This window comes from Phaseolus vulgaris, chromosome 2 (genome assembly GCF_000499845.2).
Source record: "Phaseolus vulgaris cultivar G19833 chromosome 2, P. vulgaris v2.0, whole genome shotgun sequence".
Taxonomy (NCBI): domain Eukaryota; kingdom Viridiplantae; phylum Streptophyta; class Magnoliopsida; order Fabales; family Fabaceae; genus Phaseolus; species Phaseolus vulgaris.
This window is the reverse complement of record NC_023758.2, coordinates 31,418,223-31,437,431: the sequence shown is the minus strand read 5'-3', so window position 1 is coordinate 31,437,431 and position 19,209 is coordinate 31,418,223. Positions and strand designations below refer to the sequence as shown.

General features: G+C 32.4%; 4 protein-coding genes across 6 annotated transcripts; 3 read left to right on the top strand and 1 right to left on the bottom strand.

Moving 5' to 3' along the window:
- Window positions 1–1,081: 1,081 nt before the first annotated feature.
- Window positions 1,082–3,471, top strand: LOC137811438 (transcription factor MYB46-like). The gene is made up of 3 exons (XM_068613196.1): window positions 1,082–1,343; window positions 1,466–1,595; window positions 2,397–3,471. Exons 1-3 carry the CDS (start codon window positions 1,211–1,213, stop codon window positions 3,082–3,084), a joined length of 951 nt encoding a protein of 316 aa, XP_068469297.1. The 5' UTR covers window positions 1,082–1,210; the 3' UTR covers window positions 3,085–3,471.
- A 1,584-nt stretch (window positions 3,472–5,055) lies between these two features.
- Window positions 5,056–7,400, top strand: LOC137811447 (small ribosomal subunit protein eS10z-like). Its single transcript, XM_068613209.1, has 5 exons — window positions 5,056–5,194; window positions 5,310–5,358; window positions 5,436–5,715; window positions 5,802–5,934; window positions 7,191–7,400. Exons 1-5 carry the CDS (start codon window positions 5,192–5,194, stop codon window positions 7,263–7,265), a joined length of 540 nt encoding a protein of 179 aa, XP_068469310.1. The 5' UTR covers window positions 5,056–5,191; the 3' UTR covers window positions 7,266–7,400.
- Window positions 7,401–8,447: 1,047 nt separating this feature from the next.
- LOC137811444 (mitogen-activated protein kinase homolog MMK2-like) lies at window positions 8,448–12,333 on the top strand. 2 transcript variants are annotated; one of them, XM_068613204.1, is made up of 7 exons: window positions 8,448–8,538; window positions 8,862–9,219; window positions 9,310–9,439; window positions 9,519–9,656; window positions 10,357–10,689; window positions 11,596–11,779; window positions 11,878–12,333. In XM_068613204.1, the coding sequence occupies exons 2-7, from the start codon at window positions 9,062–9,064 to the stop codon at window positions 12,051–12,053; spliced, it is 1,119 nt and encodes a 372-aa protein (XP_068469305.1). In that variant the 5' UTR covers window positions 8,448–8,538; window positions 8,862–9,061; the 3' UTR covers window positions 12,054–12,333. The 2 variants fall into 2 exon arrangements, with proteins under 2 accessions (XP_068469305.1, XP_068469306.1); XM_068613205.1 differs by lacking the exons at window positions 8,448–8,538; window positions 9,519–9,656 and having other exon boundaries at window positions 8,885–9,219.
- Window positions 12,334–17,743: 5,410 nt separating this feature from the next.
- LOC137811436 (protein SPIRAL1-like 5) lies at window positions 17,744–18,917 on the bottom strand. Of its 2 annotated transcripts, none has more exons than XM_068613194.1 (3): window positions 18,767–18,917; window positions 18,339–18,593; window positions 17,744–18,158 (listed from the first exon to the last, which is right to left on the bottom strand). In XM_068613194.1, exons 2-3 carry the CDS (start codon window positions 18,561–18,563, stop codon window positions 18,084–18,086), a joined length of 300 nt encoding a protein of 99 aa, XP_068469295.1. In that variant the 5' UTR covers window positions 18,564–18,593; window positions 18,767–18,917; the 3' UTR covers window positions 17,744–18,083. The 2 variants fall into 2 exon arrangements, with proteins under 2 accessions (XP_068469295.1, XP_068469296.1); XM_068613195.1 differs by lacking the exon at window positions 18,767–18,917 and adding an exon at window positions 18,676–18,751.
- Window positions 18,918–19,209: the final 292 nt, after the last annotated feature.

Sequence of the window (19,209 nt, the reverse complement as noted above, 5' to 3'; positions counted from 1 at the left end):
TTATTTTATGTAAAAAATTACTCATGTTTACTTGTTTTTTTAAAATATATTATTTCCTAGAATATTGTAGACCTAGATTTGTATAGTCTTTGTGTGTGTAATTTGCAGGTGTTTATGTTCCATTCCACTTCTATATATACAATTGATATACAAAAATAGTATAAAATTATTACTGACGTGAGGATTATTATTTTATAAGAGAGCATTTATTTTGTTTTTTTCTTATCAATAAAAATTAATAAAATTAAATAAATCCACTTTAGGAGTCGTCCAACCCTTTTACAAAATAAAAAAGGTTTAAATAGTAGTTTTCCATATACATATCAAATCAAAATATAACTTTCTACTGTCTATCCCACACTACCAACTAAATTAAAAATAAAATCATCAAAGATAAACTCTAATAGAGACATTAAATCGAATGATACATACCAAAAGTTTTAGACACCATCCAAATAATGAGAAACTCGCTAAGAGTATCTTTGAAGAGATTTGTGACCAAACCTTACCCTGTGTGAGAGAAAAAATTTCAGTATAACCAACCACTTTAGTTTTAAATAAATAATTATTTATGTGTCTCTAATCTTATTATGTGATCTAAATATTATTCAAAATAAAATTAATACTTATAAAGAATGTTGAAATGTTTGTGATCCAGAAGTACATGAACTGTAATTTAATTTGTGTGTGAATTAGTGTTCAGCAACGATCACTCTCAGTTACTCAGTAACTGCTGCTATTGATGAAATGACGTTGCTGAATAGTTTGAGACAGGGAAGCGCATGAAACAACCGGCAGTGTTCTTTCTCTCGTTTTCATCTTCTCTTTGGGTTGTTATTAATTTTGGGAGTTTTGTGGAAGTGGGAAAGAGTTAAGTGTGTGAAGAAAGTTTGGGTACGTAATACTACACATGTACGTAGAAATGGTGGCACTATTGCTAGCACAAGGTTGATGAAACGTCCTTTTAGGGTTAGATGGAGACGTGGGTCCCATTGCATGGACCCCATCAGGTTGTAAATGTCGGCTCTTGCCTCGTGTACTTCTCCTCTCACTTTTAAAGGAGACACAGAGAGAAAGAGAAAGAGAGAGAGAGAGTTAACTATTGCATACATTTGATCAAGGCAATAAAAGGCCACTGAGGAAACACGACTAAAAGACACGAATAGAAGAAGACCACATAGGTAGCTACAAAAGAAGTTAAGAAACTGAGATGGGTCACCACTCTTGCTGCAACCAACAGAAGGTTAAGAGAGGCCTTTGGTCTCCCGAGGAAGATGAGAAGCTCATCAGATACATTACCACTCACGGCTATGGTTGCTGGAGCGAAGTTCCAGAGAAAGCTGGTCTCTCTTTTTGTTTAATTATTATAAATAAATAATTCTTTGACATCTCTTGTTTCCTTCATGATGTATGGAATTGCCCTAGACTTGTTCTTTATGATTGATGTTCAATTCTTTGGTTTCAGGGCTTCAAAGGTGTGGCAAGAGTTGTCGCCTGAGATGGATTAATTATCTGAGGCCTGACATTAGAAGAGGAAGGTTTACACCTGAAGAGGAGAAGTTAATTATAAGTCTTCACGGGGTTGTTGGCAACAGGTTTTAACCACACTTCATTGCACAGACTATAGCTAATTCTCTATCAAGCATTTTCCATCTTTTCTCTTGCATTTTCTGTCCAATTACTACCTTATACACATGTCTTTCTTCTTTCTATTATATAAGGCATAACATGGTTATAGCTACCAACCCTGTAAATTTTTCAAATTGATTAGAACATGATCAATCATACATAGTATGTTGCTAGTTTTCGATAGAACGAGAAGAGCAAGCAATTAGAAATGGATTTGAGACCTGTAGCAGTAGCTATAGGAGTTAGTCCTAATTAAATCAACTATAGTTATTAATGAACCAATCCGAAGGAGCCACAGTTTTGGAGAAGTTAAGCAGGCAATTTTTGTCAGTTGAAATTTAGTTTTCCGTTTTCAGTACTGTGTTTGCACTCACAGCCTCTCATGTCGACATTCATTCTAATACTATATTTCTTGAAACCCTTTACATAAGCAACTAAATTGTTATTTTATTATCCATTTCTTGCCACGTTTTTCTCGACACATTTGCTTTCAAATTACGATTCTGCGCGAGACATCTTAACTAAGAAGATACTGCTTTTCATAATTTAAACATTACTATAATACACTTAATTTATTAGTTTTGTATATCTCATTAGACAAATGACAAAAAGGGAAAAAATGATAGATTTTACTAATAAGAATAATTGATACTTATAGCAGTTATAACTAATAAACAGTTAAAATCGAAAATATTATGAGATGCTTATCATCATATTTATCATTTAATATAATTAATTATACATGTTGTTTATGTTGTTTCTTGCAGATGGGCACACATTGCAAGCCACTTACCAGGTAGAACTGACAATGAAATAAAGAACTATTGGAACTCTTGGATCAAAAAGAAAATTAGAAAGCCTTCGGTGACTTCATCAATCACCACTACACAAAGTGTTGATCATCACCACCCTCAGTTCAATTACAATTCCAATCAACTAGATCACTTTGGCAACCAAGACCATGTAACAACAAAGCCAGCGGTGCAAGAAACCTTATTTTCCTCGACGTGCCCTTTATTTATGTTTGACACTAGTTCATTAGACACCGGCAATGTTCGAGCAGAACTGTTCCAAGATTCATTGGGTTTGAGCGGTGAAACGTGGAACTTGAGCCACCACCAGGTCCATGCTCTTCCTCCCCAACCAGCAGAAGCAACGAGTTTTACAGCAGCTACAGTAATTGACACCACAAATTATCTGCCACCATTGATAGAGAATGTGGAAAACATGGTGGGAGGCATGGAGGTACAGTCTTGTAGTATAGAGGAGGAAGGAGAAATGGCGCTGGAGTGTTTGCGGAGACAAGAGTTGAATGAGTGGGTGGAGAATGAACAGCAGTGTCCGAGTTTTCTTTTCTGGGAGAACGTTGAAGGACAACTTGGGGGGGAAGAACTAGCACCAAACACGTCAAATATTGGAAGCAATACACTTTCACCTTTTCCTTCATCTTTATGACTGCGATCAAGTTGTGTCCCCACTACTCTTTTTCCCATGCCCCTTCTAACCAGGAAGAGTTTTCAGGAATGGTCCAGGCCAGGCTGAAGCTTATTCAGAGATTGCTTTTTCTTCTTTTTACTTTTTTTCCAACCTCGCTTTCGATTGCTGATTGGGAAGATTGAGAAAAATGAGTGAAGATAATGTTATTCTATATATCTATATATATAGCAAAGAGTGAAGTGTTTATTGAGTGTTTGACATGGAAGAGGAAAAAAAGAGAGAGAATAAAGGCGATTGGAAGCAGCAGGAAAGTTTGAAATTAATTTGTTGAATTTGTTATTAATTTGACTGTAAAATTGGTGGTTTTTTTTGAATGAGAATATACAATAATGGATTTGCCTTTTACATTTCAGCGTCTTGCTTTTCTAATATAACAACCAACCCCCTGTCCTGTCTGTCTTACCTTACCACACATGCACGTCCCAAAGGATCTTCCACTCTGCATTGCAGATGTTCCTTTTGGAAATCAAATCTACCTGTACTTAAAGACTAGTAACCACCATTCATATATATACTTTACTTTTTCTTTTCCAAAATTCATTTTTTCTTTTTGCTTAATCATTCTATGCTTAAACTTTATGCTATGGAAGTGGTACTTCAAATAAATGGAATTATATGGATATAGATAGTACCAAAATCGAAAATATCATTGTAATCATTATTAACCTTATCTTATCTGTTAACTCGATTGTAAGAAGTTAAATATTTTTTTAATATGATATTAGAATTATTTAGAACATATTCTAAGAAGTTTATTGGTCTTATCGAACCATCAATAATTTTATAGTCCTAAAGAGTATTACATTCCACATCGACTAAAAATAGTGATATTTCATAATATATAAGTGATTAAAAATTTTATCTTATAAATTGATTTTATGGGATTGAATTAAGCTTAATGAGCTAACTAAATCTTAATTTTCAATATATTAACTTTAAACTATATAGTTAGATAAATTATATTAAATAATATTATTTAATGTATATCATTTACACTTATTACTTACATCCATTTAAAAATATTAATTTATCATGAGATACTATTAGAATAAATTGATAGTTTTATTATCTATCTATCTTTATTTAATAATTAATTATAACTTATTTTGTTTGAATTGAAAACGTAAATTGAATATGATATGAATAGTAAATTATAGTTTGGATCATCATAACATATTTTTTTTTGTATCACTCCAGTTTAAATTTTTTATGTTTAAAAAATTATAAAAAAAATAATAGAAAACAAGAGATGAGAGAAAAAAAAGTTGAGTTATTTCAAGAAACGTTGAGAATAATAATATTAAAGACATTGATATATCTCAAACTAGTGGAAAAATTTATATATCTTAAATATATTAAATGATAAGATATAAAGCAAGCATACATAATTTGTGGTTTTAATAATCTTTTTTACGTGTCAAATTTTGGGTCTGTTTATAGACTTAATCTATCATGCGTTAGTCTATTTTGGCCTCACAAATTTTGGACTAAATGATTTTAGGTCTAATTTATTATATGTCATACATTAGTGATGAATTTTGTTGTGTGAACTATATCATTTTGCTAAAGGTGAAAGGTGAAATGATTAAAATAGTCTAATAAGCATTGCCAAAAAATCAAGCTTCACATTCAAAATTGCAAGGATATTTTCGGCATTTAAAATTTTTGTGGTGCAAGTCCCAAATATAGACAGTGCAGGAAGCAAAACCCTAGTCAGAGTAGTAGTCTGCATGTTGGACTCATTTTCATATATCTATTTGTTTTAGTTATTTTAAAATAAATTTATTTTTAATTAGAATAAAAATGTTGATAACATTATATAAGTAGGACTGTTTGTTAATGAAGAATCTTAAGATGGGCCAATTAAAAACTGAAGAAACAAATGGGCTGAGTCATGAACTGGTGTAAATAAGGGAAGTTTAGGCCCAAAAAGAATGCTCTAATATATGAAGAGAAGTCAGTTATAAACCAGAAGAAAGCGGAATTAGGGTTTATACCGCAGCAAGTGACAAAGGCTTAGTGTGGTAGTAGAGTTTCTCTCCGTCGCCGCTACACCGTAGTAACCATGGTATCCGAACTTCATCTTCTTGTTTCTTTCATGGATAACGATTGAACATTGCTTTCTTTGTTGAAATCGATTTATGCAAATACTCATTTAATTTGTTTTCCGTTAATTTGTGAAGATTATTTCCGAGAAGAACCGTCGAGAGATCTGCAAATACCTCTTTCAAGGTCCGTTAATCTTCTCTGGTGTCGTTTTAAAAGGGCTGTGTCGTGTTAAAATTATGACGTGGTTGATTTTGATTCAGAGGGAGTTTGCTTTGCGAAGAAGGACTTCAATCTGGCGAAGCACCCGGAGATTGATGTTCCAAATCTGCAGGTGATAAAGTTGATGCAGAGCTTCAAGTCTAGGGAGTACGTGCGCGAGACATTTGCATGGATGCATTATTACTGGTTCCTCACCAACGATGGAATTGAGTTCCTTAGAACATACCTCAACCTTCCCTCGGAAATCGTGCCGGCCACTCTTAAGAAGCAGGCCAAGCCCGCCGGAAGACCGTTCGGTGGCCCACCCGGTGATCGCCCCAGGTAATATAACGTGGTCGTTCTCGCTTTATCTTTGAATTGTGATATTGCTGTGTTTTATTTGATCGTGTGTGATTTTCTTTAAACAGAGGCCCACCTCGCTTTGATGGAGAGAGGAGATTCGGTGGTGATAGAGATGGATACCGTGGTGGTCCCCGGGGAGCTGGTGGTGACTTTGGAGACAAGGGTGGAGCGCCTGCTGACTACAGACCTTCGTTTGGGGTAACTTACTGCAACATATCAATCATCTTTGTGTTTCTATTTGTTTATTTACTTTCTACTTTCATGATTCTATATTGCATATTTTTAGTTTATTTTACGGGTGTCCATGACTCTATTAGATTTCTATATTAGCCATATCAACATCATCATTACGGTCTTCGAATTAGAGAGGAATTTAGTTTTAGATACTGAAAGAGACACAACCACGGTAAACTAGTATTAGAAACAATGAAATATTTTCATAATTTCCGATTCACCAAAGTGGACTTCCTTCATTTTACTCTGAAAAGAGAAAATGTGGTTCTCCTTTTACACCCCGATTGTTGTGAAAGACTTGTACATTAACTATTGGAGTTGATTCTGTAGCATGCCATTATCCGAGTAAATTGAAAACTTAATGGGTAAGCATGGTAGGAGGAGCATATTGAGTTCAAGGATGTTTTATGTTTCTCCCATTTTAATTTTTGGTTCGAGTCAGTAGTTCATTAAAATTATTACGAGCTTTTGTAATGCTCATGGTGTTAATGTGTCATAACTTTTATAGTTGTAGGTTTCTTTATAAATCAGACTTTCCATATATTGGTTTTTGTTTTTAAAGGAGTTGCAATATTCTTCTCATGAATTTTAGTTAATTTGTACATATTTGTTAATGTTTATATGAAATATCTTGTGTGGATCAAGCATTCTAATGGTGTTCATAATTTTTTGGACCATGATATTTTGAAACCCAATAAAATTTACACCCACCCTACATTAACTATTTTACATTTCGTTCTATTTTTTTCTTCACAAATACAAAAAGTTTATTTGTGTAATGATCATATCACTCCTAAAAGTGGGTTTGCAAGTGGTTAGTGGAGTGTCAAAACATCATTTATTGGGTGTCAATGCCATGGTCATTTTCTTTATCTAATTATGTTTAGTTGTTAGTCACTTTTTTTTTATGATTACCTTTATATTGTCAGGAACTTACTGTGTTGCTTCTGGCTTCTGTGTATAATTCATGGTGGTTTGAGTTAGGCATCTGATTTAGACTTACTTTCTATTCTCGTTCTATCTAAACTCGTATCCGTTTGATGTTGCGCAAGTTTTGTTGGGTGATTTGAGACAAGTCCTCATTCACGCATTGCTAAAATGCCTATTTCTGTGAAGCAGAATGTTTCTGATTTTGATAACAAATTCGTAGATGCTGGTTCTTATTTGGTGGGTTGCTTAGTTTTTATTCAAAGTCTGAATATGCTTGATTCTATTTTCAGGGTCCCAGTGGAAGGCCTGGTTTCGGTCGCGGTGCTGGTGGTTTTGGTGCACCAACAAGTTCAAACATTCCTTAAATATAATGATTTGTACTCTAGTTTTAGCAGTTTTGGCTGTCATTCGAGTTAATATCTCAGCTCCCCTCGTTCCAAAGTAGTTTGATCTGGCAGACATTTTACTTAAGTTATTTATACAATGATAATTTTGAATTGGATATTTTTGCCATGATTTTTTATGTTTGACGTGTGATGCTTTGGAAAGTGAGAATGGGCCATTGAAAATGGCTGGTAAATGGTTCAAATGATTTTTGGAAGTGGACACTTGTCACATTGTCTTTGATAGGATATATTCAATTTTAAAGATATTTAATAGAGTTTTTGTTGCATAAAATTTAGTTATATAATTGTTTGCTGTTTCTGTATAATATTTTTATAGCGCTTATTTTTTCAAATTTGGTCTTATTATATTCCTCTTCCTTTTCTCCTGCTATTACATTGTTGTGGAACTGCACATCTTTTATTTAAATACAGTATCCCTAATGTCTTTGTGTAATTTAACTGTTTAAACATAATTTCTTTAAAGCAAACTTCTATTTGGATCGTTGTATGCAAATGATCTCCTTGTAATTAATATTAATAGAGTTCTAGGAACAGGCTACCGGATTAAATGAATGTATATGGTTTCGCCTAATCCTACAAGTTTTTTTGTGGGTAATTGGACCAGACTTATGTAAAGATCTTTGTCCATTGACCAAGTTATTTTTTTTATCTTAAACCAAACTCACCCATACCAGATAAGTAATATCACCTTAAGTTTAGTTTAGATTATTGTGGTGGAGGGGGAAGATGCAAATTAGAACTGGAAGAACAAGTAGTGACCTTGTTTTCATCAGCGGAGAGTCGAGATATGCGCAGAAACTGTGGGAGACATGAATGTGCCTACATTTTCGCAATTTTGTAAAGAAAAGTTTGCAAATTTACATGGGGATATAACAATTTATTTTACCACTCACTCACTTTTTTCTCTGTGATCTAAAACGAAGAATAGGAAAATAGCTTATGTTCGAATATGGGTGACGGTAATTCAGTTAAAAAACAAAGGTTGTCATGATACTACAAATCATTTTATTGGCTGAATTTACTGTTACCATTTTCGGACCTTGAACTGTGAGTTTATCAAATTACCTGCAATTTTTCTACTTAACCAACACAACTTGCAATTTTAGTTCATTCTTCTAACTTCGATTATGTGCAGAGTGACTTGGTCACCATGGAAACACGGACAGAGCTCGAAGACTACTCCACAATTTTTTGTGTCAAAACTAGATTCGTTCAATTGCTTTGTTTATGAGTAAGTACTTCATATACAATACTGATTTGGCGAGTTTCAATGGTTGAAAAATTAGATACCAGTTGCCAAGGAATTAATCCTTACAAAACCCTAGACTTAATCTGATTAAAACATTTGAAATTTAGTCAATTTAAAATTAAATTACAAGTGAAGACTTTGTCTTGCAGCAGCAAATCTTTTGAATTATAATAAAAATCATTAGTTAGTCATCAGGTGAGACGAAATAACTCATTTGGATAAAGACAAAAATTAGGTAGCGTGATTTGAAGCATAACCATCCATTAAACACGGAAACTAAATTATTTTTTTCATTTAAAGTACAGTTGATATTTGATAGTATAGGTGAGTTGGAGAAATTGAATTGGAGAAAGGGCAAGGATTAATTAATGCGAAATGGAGAAGTGGTTTTGAATTTGGAAATAAATGAGAGTTCACATGAGGAATTTTCAGAAGCAATAAGCAGAGAGAGAGAGAGAGAGAGAGATTTGGGATTTGCAGTGCGTGGTTGAATGTTAATTTGAAGATGAGTGGGAAAGGCAAAGAGGAAGAAGGGATTAAGAGGGTAATGATTCACGGAGGTCGATACGTGCAATACAACGTTTATGGAAACTTGTTCGAGCTACCCTCCAAGTATGTCCCTCCGATTCGCCCTGTCGGAAGGGGCGCATACGGCGTCGTTTGGTATATACGCCCAACAAACCCTTTTCTCTTCTTCTTCTTCTACTGCTTAACACCCTCACCTCACTCCGTTATTATTTTCTTTGTTTTCAGTGCTGCTGTTAATTGCGATACGCACGAGGAAGTTGCCATCAAAAAGATTGGGAACGCCTTTGACAACATCATTGACGCTAAACGGACTTTGAGGGAGATTAAGCTCCTTCGCCACATGGACCATGAAAATGTATTTTTTTCAGACTAATCTCTTCCTTTTTCTTTTTCTATTTCTGTTTCTCTGTTTAGTAATCAGCCTTCTTTCCCAGATAATTGCTATTAGGGATATCATACGACCTCCCAGAAAGGATGCCTTTAATGATGTTTACATTGTTTATGAATTGATGGACACTGACCTTCACCACATTATTCGTTCTGACCAACCTCTTAACGATGACCACTGTCAGGTTTCTTTCTAATCCTATTATAGACACGACGGATATGGATACAGATATAGATACAGAGATACAGATACAATAAGAGATACAGATACGATAACCATAAGACACGAAATATATATATATATATATATATATATATATTTTATAAGGAGAACTATATTTCCCTTTGTTTCTTTTTGTAGTAAAAATGTTTGCCATGCTTGGTTTCAAAAATACGACGGATATGGATACAGATATAGATACAGAGATACAGATACAATAAGAGATACAGATACGATAACCATAAGACACGAAATATATATATATATATATATATATATATATATTATAAGGAGAACTATATTTCCCTTTGTTTCTTTTTGTAGTAAAAATGTTTGCCATGCTTGGTTTCAAAAATATTTGTTATTTATTCTTAAAGTTTGAATTTTTAGAATAAAATTGTCAAAAATCCAATAAATAGTTTTTGAATTAAACATTTAATAGATATGTGTTTTACGAATGTTGGTTACGTTTGTCCGACACGACGGGCCATAAACGGGCCATTTAATATACGTGTCCAAACCTTTGCTTTTTCACTTTTGCATTCATATTTTCTGTACAAAAAATATCATATCCACATTCATTGTATTGTTATGATATTTTGAAGTGATTATGTCAAGGTTAAATAAATTAAGCATGGTACTAATGTTTCGTGAAATTTGTGCAGTATTTTTTATATCAGCTGTTACGGGGGCTGAAATATGTGCATTCTGCTAATGTCTTGCACCGAGATCTTAAGCCCAGTAATTTGCTTCTGAATGCGAACTGTGACCTTAAAATTGCTGACTTTGGTTTGGCAAGGGTAACATCTGAAACGGATTTCATGACGGAGTATGTGGTCACCCGGTGGTACCGTGCCCCGGAATTGCTCCTTACTTGTTCGGAGTACACCTCTGCTATTGACGTTTGGTCTGTTGGTTGCATATTTGGTGAAGTTATGACCAGGGAACCCTTGTTTCCTGGGAAAGATTATGTTCATCAACTAATGCTTATAACGGAGGTATGGCTTTGGTGCTTCCGTTTGAAATTACAGGTTTTAGAAGCTTTCTAAATGATGTACTGCATTACCTCTCTCTGGCATTAGTCTCTTGGTTGTTCTGTAAATTTTATCCTTCTTAAGAAACATGTTTACACTTACAAACCCTGTTTTCTTTGACCTTCCAGACATGCTTAATACTACCAAGCTGCTGCAGTTGGTTTTCATTTTGTACTCCTTCTTTTCTAATCCTTATCATCACCGCTTATTATTAGCTAGATCAATTGACTCTGTGAATTGGATTCTGTGTGGTTTTCAGACTCTGATTGCATAGAAATAGAAAGATCTATATTTATCCAGAAATGGTACCCTTCACCATAGTGATGTGCAAAACCAGGCAGTTCAAATTTCCTTTGGGTTTCATTGTTGACTTCTCCATTCTACCTATTACTAATTGAATAGTGCTATTCCTACATTTTCTTTCAACACTTTTACAACATTTTTTTCTTCTTCTTTTATCTCTATGCAATTAGCCATCTTATTCCACACTTCTGTCTCTTCTCATCTTGACTCTGTCTTTGTTATGGAAATCATAATGAAAAATGATTTGGAAATAACATTACTCTTGCTAATTTATATTGTTGATAGCTGGAAGGTAAACATTGTTAATGTTATCATAAGCCAAAATATCTTTAGCATCGTCCTGGTTTCATTTATAAACTAACGTATTTTGCTGCGTGACATAAATTCCTATAGTATCTATCCAACCCTTCTGCCCTTTCTACACTAGGGAATAACGGGAAGTTTTATACTTCCATCTTGAATGTTGTTATTATTAAAAAATGGAAGGATTGCATAAGCTGATTTTGTGGTTATGTGTAAATTAGTTGTAACATGACACTCTTCTTATCTTTTCCTTTTGCTTAAAAGTTATTAGGTTCACCAGATGATGCCAATCTTGAATTTCTTCGAAATGGAAATGCTAAAAGATATATTCGACAGCTTCCCCCTCGTAGGAAGCAAAATTTCTCGGCTAGATTCCCAAATATGTCTCCTGAGGCATTGGATTTACTAGAGAAGATGCTTATCTTTGATCCCAACAAACGCATTACAGGTATGCCACATGAATTATGTTTCAAGTATGTATTTTTAACTTGCTTATTATTGAATGTAAGTTCATATTTTTTGTAATATTTAATTTATTTCCTCCAGTTGATGAAGCACTATGTCACCCATATCTTTCATCACTTCATGACATCAATGATGAACCAGTTGGTCCTGGGCAATTCAACTTTGATTTTGAGCAGCCAACATGCACTGAAGAGCACATCAAGGAGCTCATCTGGAAGGAATCAGTGAAATACAATCCCGATCCACCCAGTCAATAATTCTTTCTTGATCATTTGATCACTCTTGGTCTTGGGTGTACACCCGGAGAGACATAGGAAGAGGGAAAGATAAGTGATTCATATGATTGATGATACAATGTGCCAAGAGGGAAATAAAGAGAAATGAGGGGTGTGTAACTTGTGAGACTAATATTTGAGTGAGGAGGGAATCATTATTCTTCTTTCTTATTAGCATAAATGTATCACGATAAACCTTTTCACCTTATGTACAGTGCCTGTCCATTATTCAGATTAGTTGCTATGTACAGAAATTCGGAAAGTTCCATTGTTGTAATCTAGTCCTAAAGCATTTAGGATACATCAAAATGAGTAATCATTAGGAATCTAATTGGTAGTCAGGGTTTAGGGAAACAATTATGGTAACAAATATGGTGAGTCTGTCCTGGAACCTTTTGCTTAGAAATAATTTTTTTTTCCGGTTTAAATGTTTGGATCTGGCACCCTTTGTTTCACACCTATTATGTCTGGCTTTTTACACATATAGTGTGCATTGTTGTTTCATGGCTACGCTAGTTGACTATACCAGAGTTCTATATTCCTGCCATACTTAAGACTTGAAGTAACGATGTTGTTCTTCCAACGAGACTATTTTCAAACTCCATATTGAAATATTGAAGTGTCCATCGTTGGGTTGTTTGCATGAACAGCCACTTCCCTTTAAACCGTCAAGAATATGTCCTGAACCTACATTTTTATTATCAATGGCTAAGCTATTATTTGGGAAGGAAAATCCGTCATCTTCTCTAGTCCTTGGAATTGCAACATATTGCACATGATTCGTACCCTTTGAAGTCTTAGCAATACCCGTACAAATTTATGAAACTTGTTTCATTATGTTGGATATGGAGATTCATGGCACAAGATATACCTCTAATATAACGAAGACGAATTTTAGAAATCTTAGAAATCTCCAAGTTCTACCAAAGACGAATTTTATTCTTTTTTATTTGTTTCTCGAAACAATTAATCTAAGTATTACTTTCATAGAAGCTTTTTTCAGGATTTGTAAATACTCCCGTTAAAGAATAAAAAAAAGGTTACAACCAAAAATGTCTTGTATTGACAATAATGAAATGAGTTAAGGTTTCTTATCTAAAACATTTAAAGAAATGATAATAGAGGAGTTTGCAAAGCTTGAGTATAAGAGAGAGATTGACGGGTAGATAAACAATTCTTATACATTTCTTCATGCTTGTAAGTGCATCCTCGTATTTCTTCATGCTTATAAGTGTATATATACGAGTCTTCAAAAAGCTAATAACAAAGAAAATAATCATTATACAATAAAATACATTTAGTGTATTTCATCTTACTTTCTTGATAAGATAATATAATCTACTTAGTAATGTGATTATTTTTGTTTTTTCATAATAGGTTGATACGATATATAAGAAATGTATTTTTCTTTTGATATTTTTTATTCAACATTTTATCTTAGACTTTTTGGAAGCTATTTTAAGTAGTGGGAATCCGTTTCATTAGACCTCTACTAGGATTTGTTTCGGTATGTCTAATAAAACCTCACATCGTTTAGAAGAATTTATATACACTTTTTTTCCTTAATTCTCTAAGACATCTTTTAAGGATAAGACTGTGACGAAACTCTGAGCTCCAAAGCGAACAATACTTTGATTACATGCGGTGATTGACCTTAGTGATGTCATCTAAACAGATTTGAAGTCAGAACATTAACGTCGTCTGTGAGAACAAAACAAGGTTCTAAAGTGGTCTCTTATTCCTTAACCCTCAACTGGGAAAAGTCCACCAAGTTTCGAACTCCATAACAGACACTACCTCATATATTAAAAAACATATGTAGTCATACAAATCCTATATCTACTTAAAATATGTATCATTCAAGGTAGATGTTATTTAATTTAGTCTATCATAGAATATATTATTTAGTGTTATGTGTTAATGATTGTATAATGTAAAACTTTAAAGAATACTTCCTTTGGAACATATTTATTTATATATTATTCATTAAAATAATTTTTTTAACTATTTTTTTTGTCTAATAAATATGTTTCCAAACTTTGAAAATATTCGTTTTTATAAATAAAATTATTAGTTTTTCTGATATATATTTAAATTATGTGTTTTTCTATCCTATTATACATTAATTCTTAAGCCCTAGCAAATGGATTATATTGCGTCATTATGTTAAATACAAACTCCAAAACATAATATTTTTTATGGGATTAAAAATGGAAAAATATTAAATCTTAATTCAACTGTTAAAACCAAAGTTCCTGTAGGCCTTTTAATGTAATAAGCTAGTAAGTAGAACAATAGCATTATTTAGGATTTGCTTGTGGAAATTTTTTTGTAAGTTTTTTCAAGAAAAAATTAAATAAAATTTTCTAATATTAAGAAATAGCTTGTACATAAATTAATTTTTTTATACCTTAATATAAAAGAGTTTTTACAAAATGATTTGTTTATAAATTTACTTTAATTTTTGGGGAAGTTGGTTTTATTATTTTTTATTTGTTTAAAGTGTTTATAAAAGAATTCAACAACCTGATTCTTAATACTTCATTAAATTATTTTACTTCACCAAATGTATATTATTTAATTTAAAAATAGTAAATAACTATATTCTTTTTTAAAGAACTATTATTTAATTATATTTTAGTCTTTCAATCTAAAGTATCGCAATTGTATGATTTTGCTACTTTAGGTTTTAACTGTGCAAATTGTATTTATTAAAATTTTCTCACTTACAAACTAGTTCCTCTACCTTAATTTTATCTAATATTTAAAGAAATTAACTGTAATACTAATGAGTATAACTACAATGCGGTGGCTAATCAACACATAATTTAACCTATAATTATTTTTTTATTAACAAAAAATCAATTAAATAAAATGAAGCTTAAATTAAGGAAGGTTAAACCTTTTTACACACAAAAATGAGAGACTAGTATGAAATTAGGATGGAGGAATCGACCTAATTGTAAATGTAAAAACTTGAAATGTTCAATTCATACAATATTTAAAGTTAGTAAGAAAATTTCATGATGAGAGAAACAAAAATTGCTCCTAAATTTGTAATGATCGATAATCATGTGATGTGATGCTAAAGCCAACCCGTAGCAGACTCCAACTTAAAATGCCACGAAACAATCAAATCCAACAACGAACACGTAAGCACTATATATGGCAAAAAAACTACTTAAGTCATACACCTTGCTTAGTTACAAACAACAACTGAAGAACCACATAAAGATTCTTATCAATTTGATGAAGGATAAAGATCCTCTGAAAAAATATTCAAGTTTATGCAGAACGTTTTCCTGTACAGGTATCATGCCATAGAATATCAAAGAGGAGGAGAAAAAGAGAAAGAGAATGAGAAAACTGATCATAAACCCATGAAAAGCTTATGAATCAATAAAGAGTAAAAAAGTAAAAAACTGTACTTATTGTGATTTTCTAAACATTGAGAGATCCCATTCCCTGATGAATGAATGATATACAAAACAAGTTTCAGCTTATTGATATTGATTGAAGATCAGAAGGGTTAGATGCACAGGAGAAACTAACAGTAATAAAAGTGTAACTCAAGATTAAAGGAAAGTTTTGAAGCATTGATTAATCTTCTTTACTAATTGTGAATTAATGATTTGTTAGGAAGGCCGACAAGTGGGAGAAGACACAGTGGTAATATGAGACCGAACTGTCCCAACCGAACATATTCCTGAACAGACATTGCCCACTGCACTACTTGTCTACTATTTATCACAATGACATGATATGCAGCCTAGTTCACGTGCAATCTTTCCTTCTTTCATCTTTTTCCTCAAACCTTGGTCCATTCATGGCCATAACTTGCTCTTAGTTTCGTTTTATTTGAACTTGGACCAAGTCTAAACCACACAACATAAAGTTATAATTATGACTCAATTAATTTTCTGTTAAACAATCACACACCAAGCCAGCTATTGCATGTTTCAGTCTTTATTTTCATGTTCAACAAATTGATGAAAAATTAGGAAGCAAATAATGTTGACACTGTAATATAGGGTATATATATATATATAACATGTACTAAAGCACAGTCAATGTGATCACCCTTCCATGAAATGAACTGCATAATCCTTCGTTAATCTAATGAAAACATGGCTTATTTGCTGTGAAAGCATAAATCAGTTTTATTATGCGAAGGTCAATAACTTTTAAAATGTTTATCTAAACAGCATAACAGTACTGAATTTTGATTGAATGATAATATTAAAAAATTATAATAATGTTAAATAATTATTAAACTAGTAAAATTATGAGCAATATTCATTAAATATAAACTAAGACATCACAAAAAAATTGTGATTTCAAATTTAAAGTGATTTTTAAAAGAGTGCAGTGGAGAATATGTTTTTAGATTTTCATGATAAGAATGTTTAGAATATTATATATATTATTTTATTTTTAAAATATTCAACTTCTTTTTTTATTTTTCTTCTATACCAAAATGTTTACAGGGTTTGTTCTTAGATTGCCATGTATTAGTAAAATGCTTATATAATACTGAACAGAGTCACTCACTGATAATTTTATAAGAAAAAAAACATAGAAAAAAAGGTTTAAACTGTGAAAGACAAAAATGATCAATTTTTTTTATAATAACTACATACGTTGTTTGAGACTTTTTACATTATCAATAATCTTAATCTTAAGTATTTTCATGGCCATATTTAATAAATGAATCACTGATATAAATATTGTAAATTTAATTATAGTGTTAAATTATATGTACATTATATTATGCATTTATAAGTATTAAGAACATGTTTGACATTTTCAGGAACAATTTTGGAGCAACTCCCTAACAAAACAGTTATTAACCATATTACCATAACATGCATATATTACAATTCGGCTCTGGAAAAAAGAACATTACATTTTGTTGATAGTGAATTAGGAATCTTGGGAGACTTAAATGCTAAAAAAGAAGGGTTTATAATTTTATATTAGAATTTTTTTCTATCTTCTAAATTCCCTGGGAAAAACAAGGTAAATGGAAACAAATTCAGGGCAATTAGATTCTACTTGGCACTCTCCCCCTCCTTCTCTCCTATTTCTGAGAGTGAAATAAAAAGGACAAGGAAGATATTTCTTTGAACATGAAACCTAACTGAAGTGCATGTTTACTTCTGAAAAACACTACCCCCATCTTCTTCCTATCTCTCTCTACACTATGCTACAAAAATGCAGAAAAAACATGTACTAAACTCTCTTATCTCATTTCCATACGAGAGAAATTGTGTGAGAGTGTTTCCAGTAAACCATTTTTCTTTCTGAAATGATATGGGAGAAAATCTAAAGAAAGAAGAAACACACCCTCACCTAAAGTACAGTTTTTGAAACTTCTAATTCTTTATTTTGTAAAGAACAAGAATAAACTATGTTATTAATTAAAACACTTAATAAAGTTGTTTGTCGCTGAAGAAGAATATCTTAATCGGCTAACATATAAGAACAAATCCCCGATCATCATCATTATAAGACATGAAACTAAACAAAATGGAAGCAAATTCAGTCTGCTATTGAATCGGAAAGCTATAGACGAATGATTCTCTAGCTTTAGTTTTTATAATGCTTTCTTAATTAAAAAAAGTTCAGTGTCAACTGAATATAAATATGATTAAGATGCTTGCTAGAAGATCAGCCACAAAAACTGAAATGAAATTATACAAAGTTTATTATCAGTTTGAATTACAACTATAGATTTAACATTCCATTCAAACTGATTAACCTAGCACACAAAGCACACACTGGTTTATTTTTCACTCATATGACCCACATTATTAGTAACCTGATCCTTGCTTATACAAGAAAGATGAAGCTTAATCCTTATTTGATTTGTTTTTTTTTTTATTTCTTTTTACATTCTAAAATCAAATTATAAGCGATTCACTCAAACCCCACACATACACGCTACCACAATAAGTATCGATTCTCCTTGTCAGAAGCAGCACTATCAATCAATGTCGGAGAATGAAAATATCACTTATCTCCAAACAAGTATCCAAGCGATGAATGACCACCGGGTACCGATTTGACTTTTGTTGATGGCCGATCCTGCAACACACACATACATATATATCAGAAAAATGATATTAAGAAATAGAGTAGAAATAACTTTTTACTGAAATAGAATAATTGATATCTTTCAATATACACAGTTATTAAAGTAACATTTCCTAAGAAATAAGTATAAGATGATTATGAAGGTTGATAAAAAAATGGCGATTAGCTTACAGTTACAATGTTTCCCAAGTGGTGGCCTTGAGATCGGTTGTTTGTGACAACAAGTTGGGTGTTAGGAGGGTTAACAGCGTGAGGGAGCATGGTGTTGTCGATTTCAACGCCATAGGGTGGTAATGGAACTGTTGCTGTGGGTTGAGGCTGATTTTGCTGTTCTTCTGACCCAAATAGATATCCCAAAGAGCTTTGTCCACCACCAGAACTTTCACCTCTACTCATGGCGCACGCAATTCCCTTCAAGATCTATGCCTGCTTAATTGCAAATCAAGGCAACGTTAATTTCACTGATATAACATTAACCCTAAATATGTGTATCTATCTATATATATACCCGGGGGTGTGGTTTGTTGTCTGCTTAAGCAAAGTATGAAAATACTTAAAATACAGTAAAATGGTGCAGATGATGTGATAACGCACTGTACCTAATTGCCCATTATATATGTAGTTTGCATTATTCTTACTACAAGGGAAGGGAGTAAGTGGAATGCAATGTGGGTTAAGAAATAAGTGGTCCTTTTCCAACCCGAACTTGCTTCTTCAATATACATAGACTGCTTTAATAATTTATATAGAAGAAGCTAAAGATGCTTTTTCTTACTGCGGAAAGACACACAAAAGAAACCCTTTATAGAGTTTAGCGGAAAGTATGTGACTAGTATTCGAACAGGGATCATTTTTTTATTAACAACAAATAATATTTAAATATAAATTACTTTTAAGAATGACTCAATTTTTATATAAAAAAAATATAAGACTTCACTACACAATTTATTTTAAACACCAGAAGTTATTAACAAATCTTTATCTAAAAAACAATCAAAGAGATAAACAGCTTACTAAACATTAATCTCTAACACTATAAATA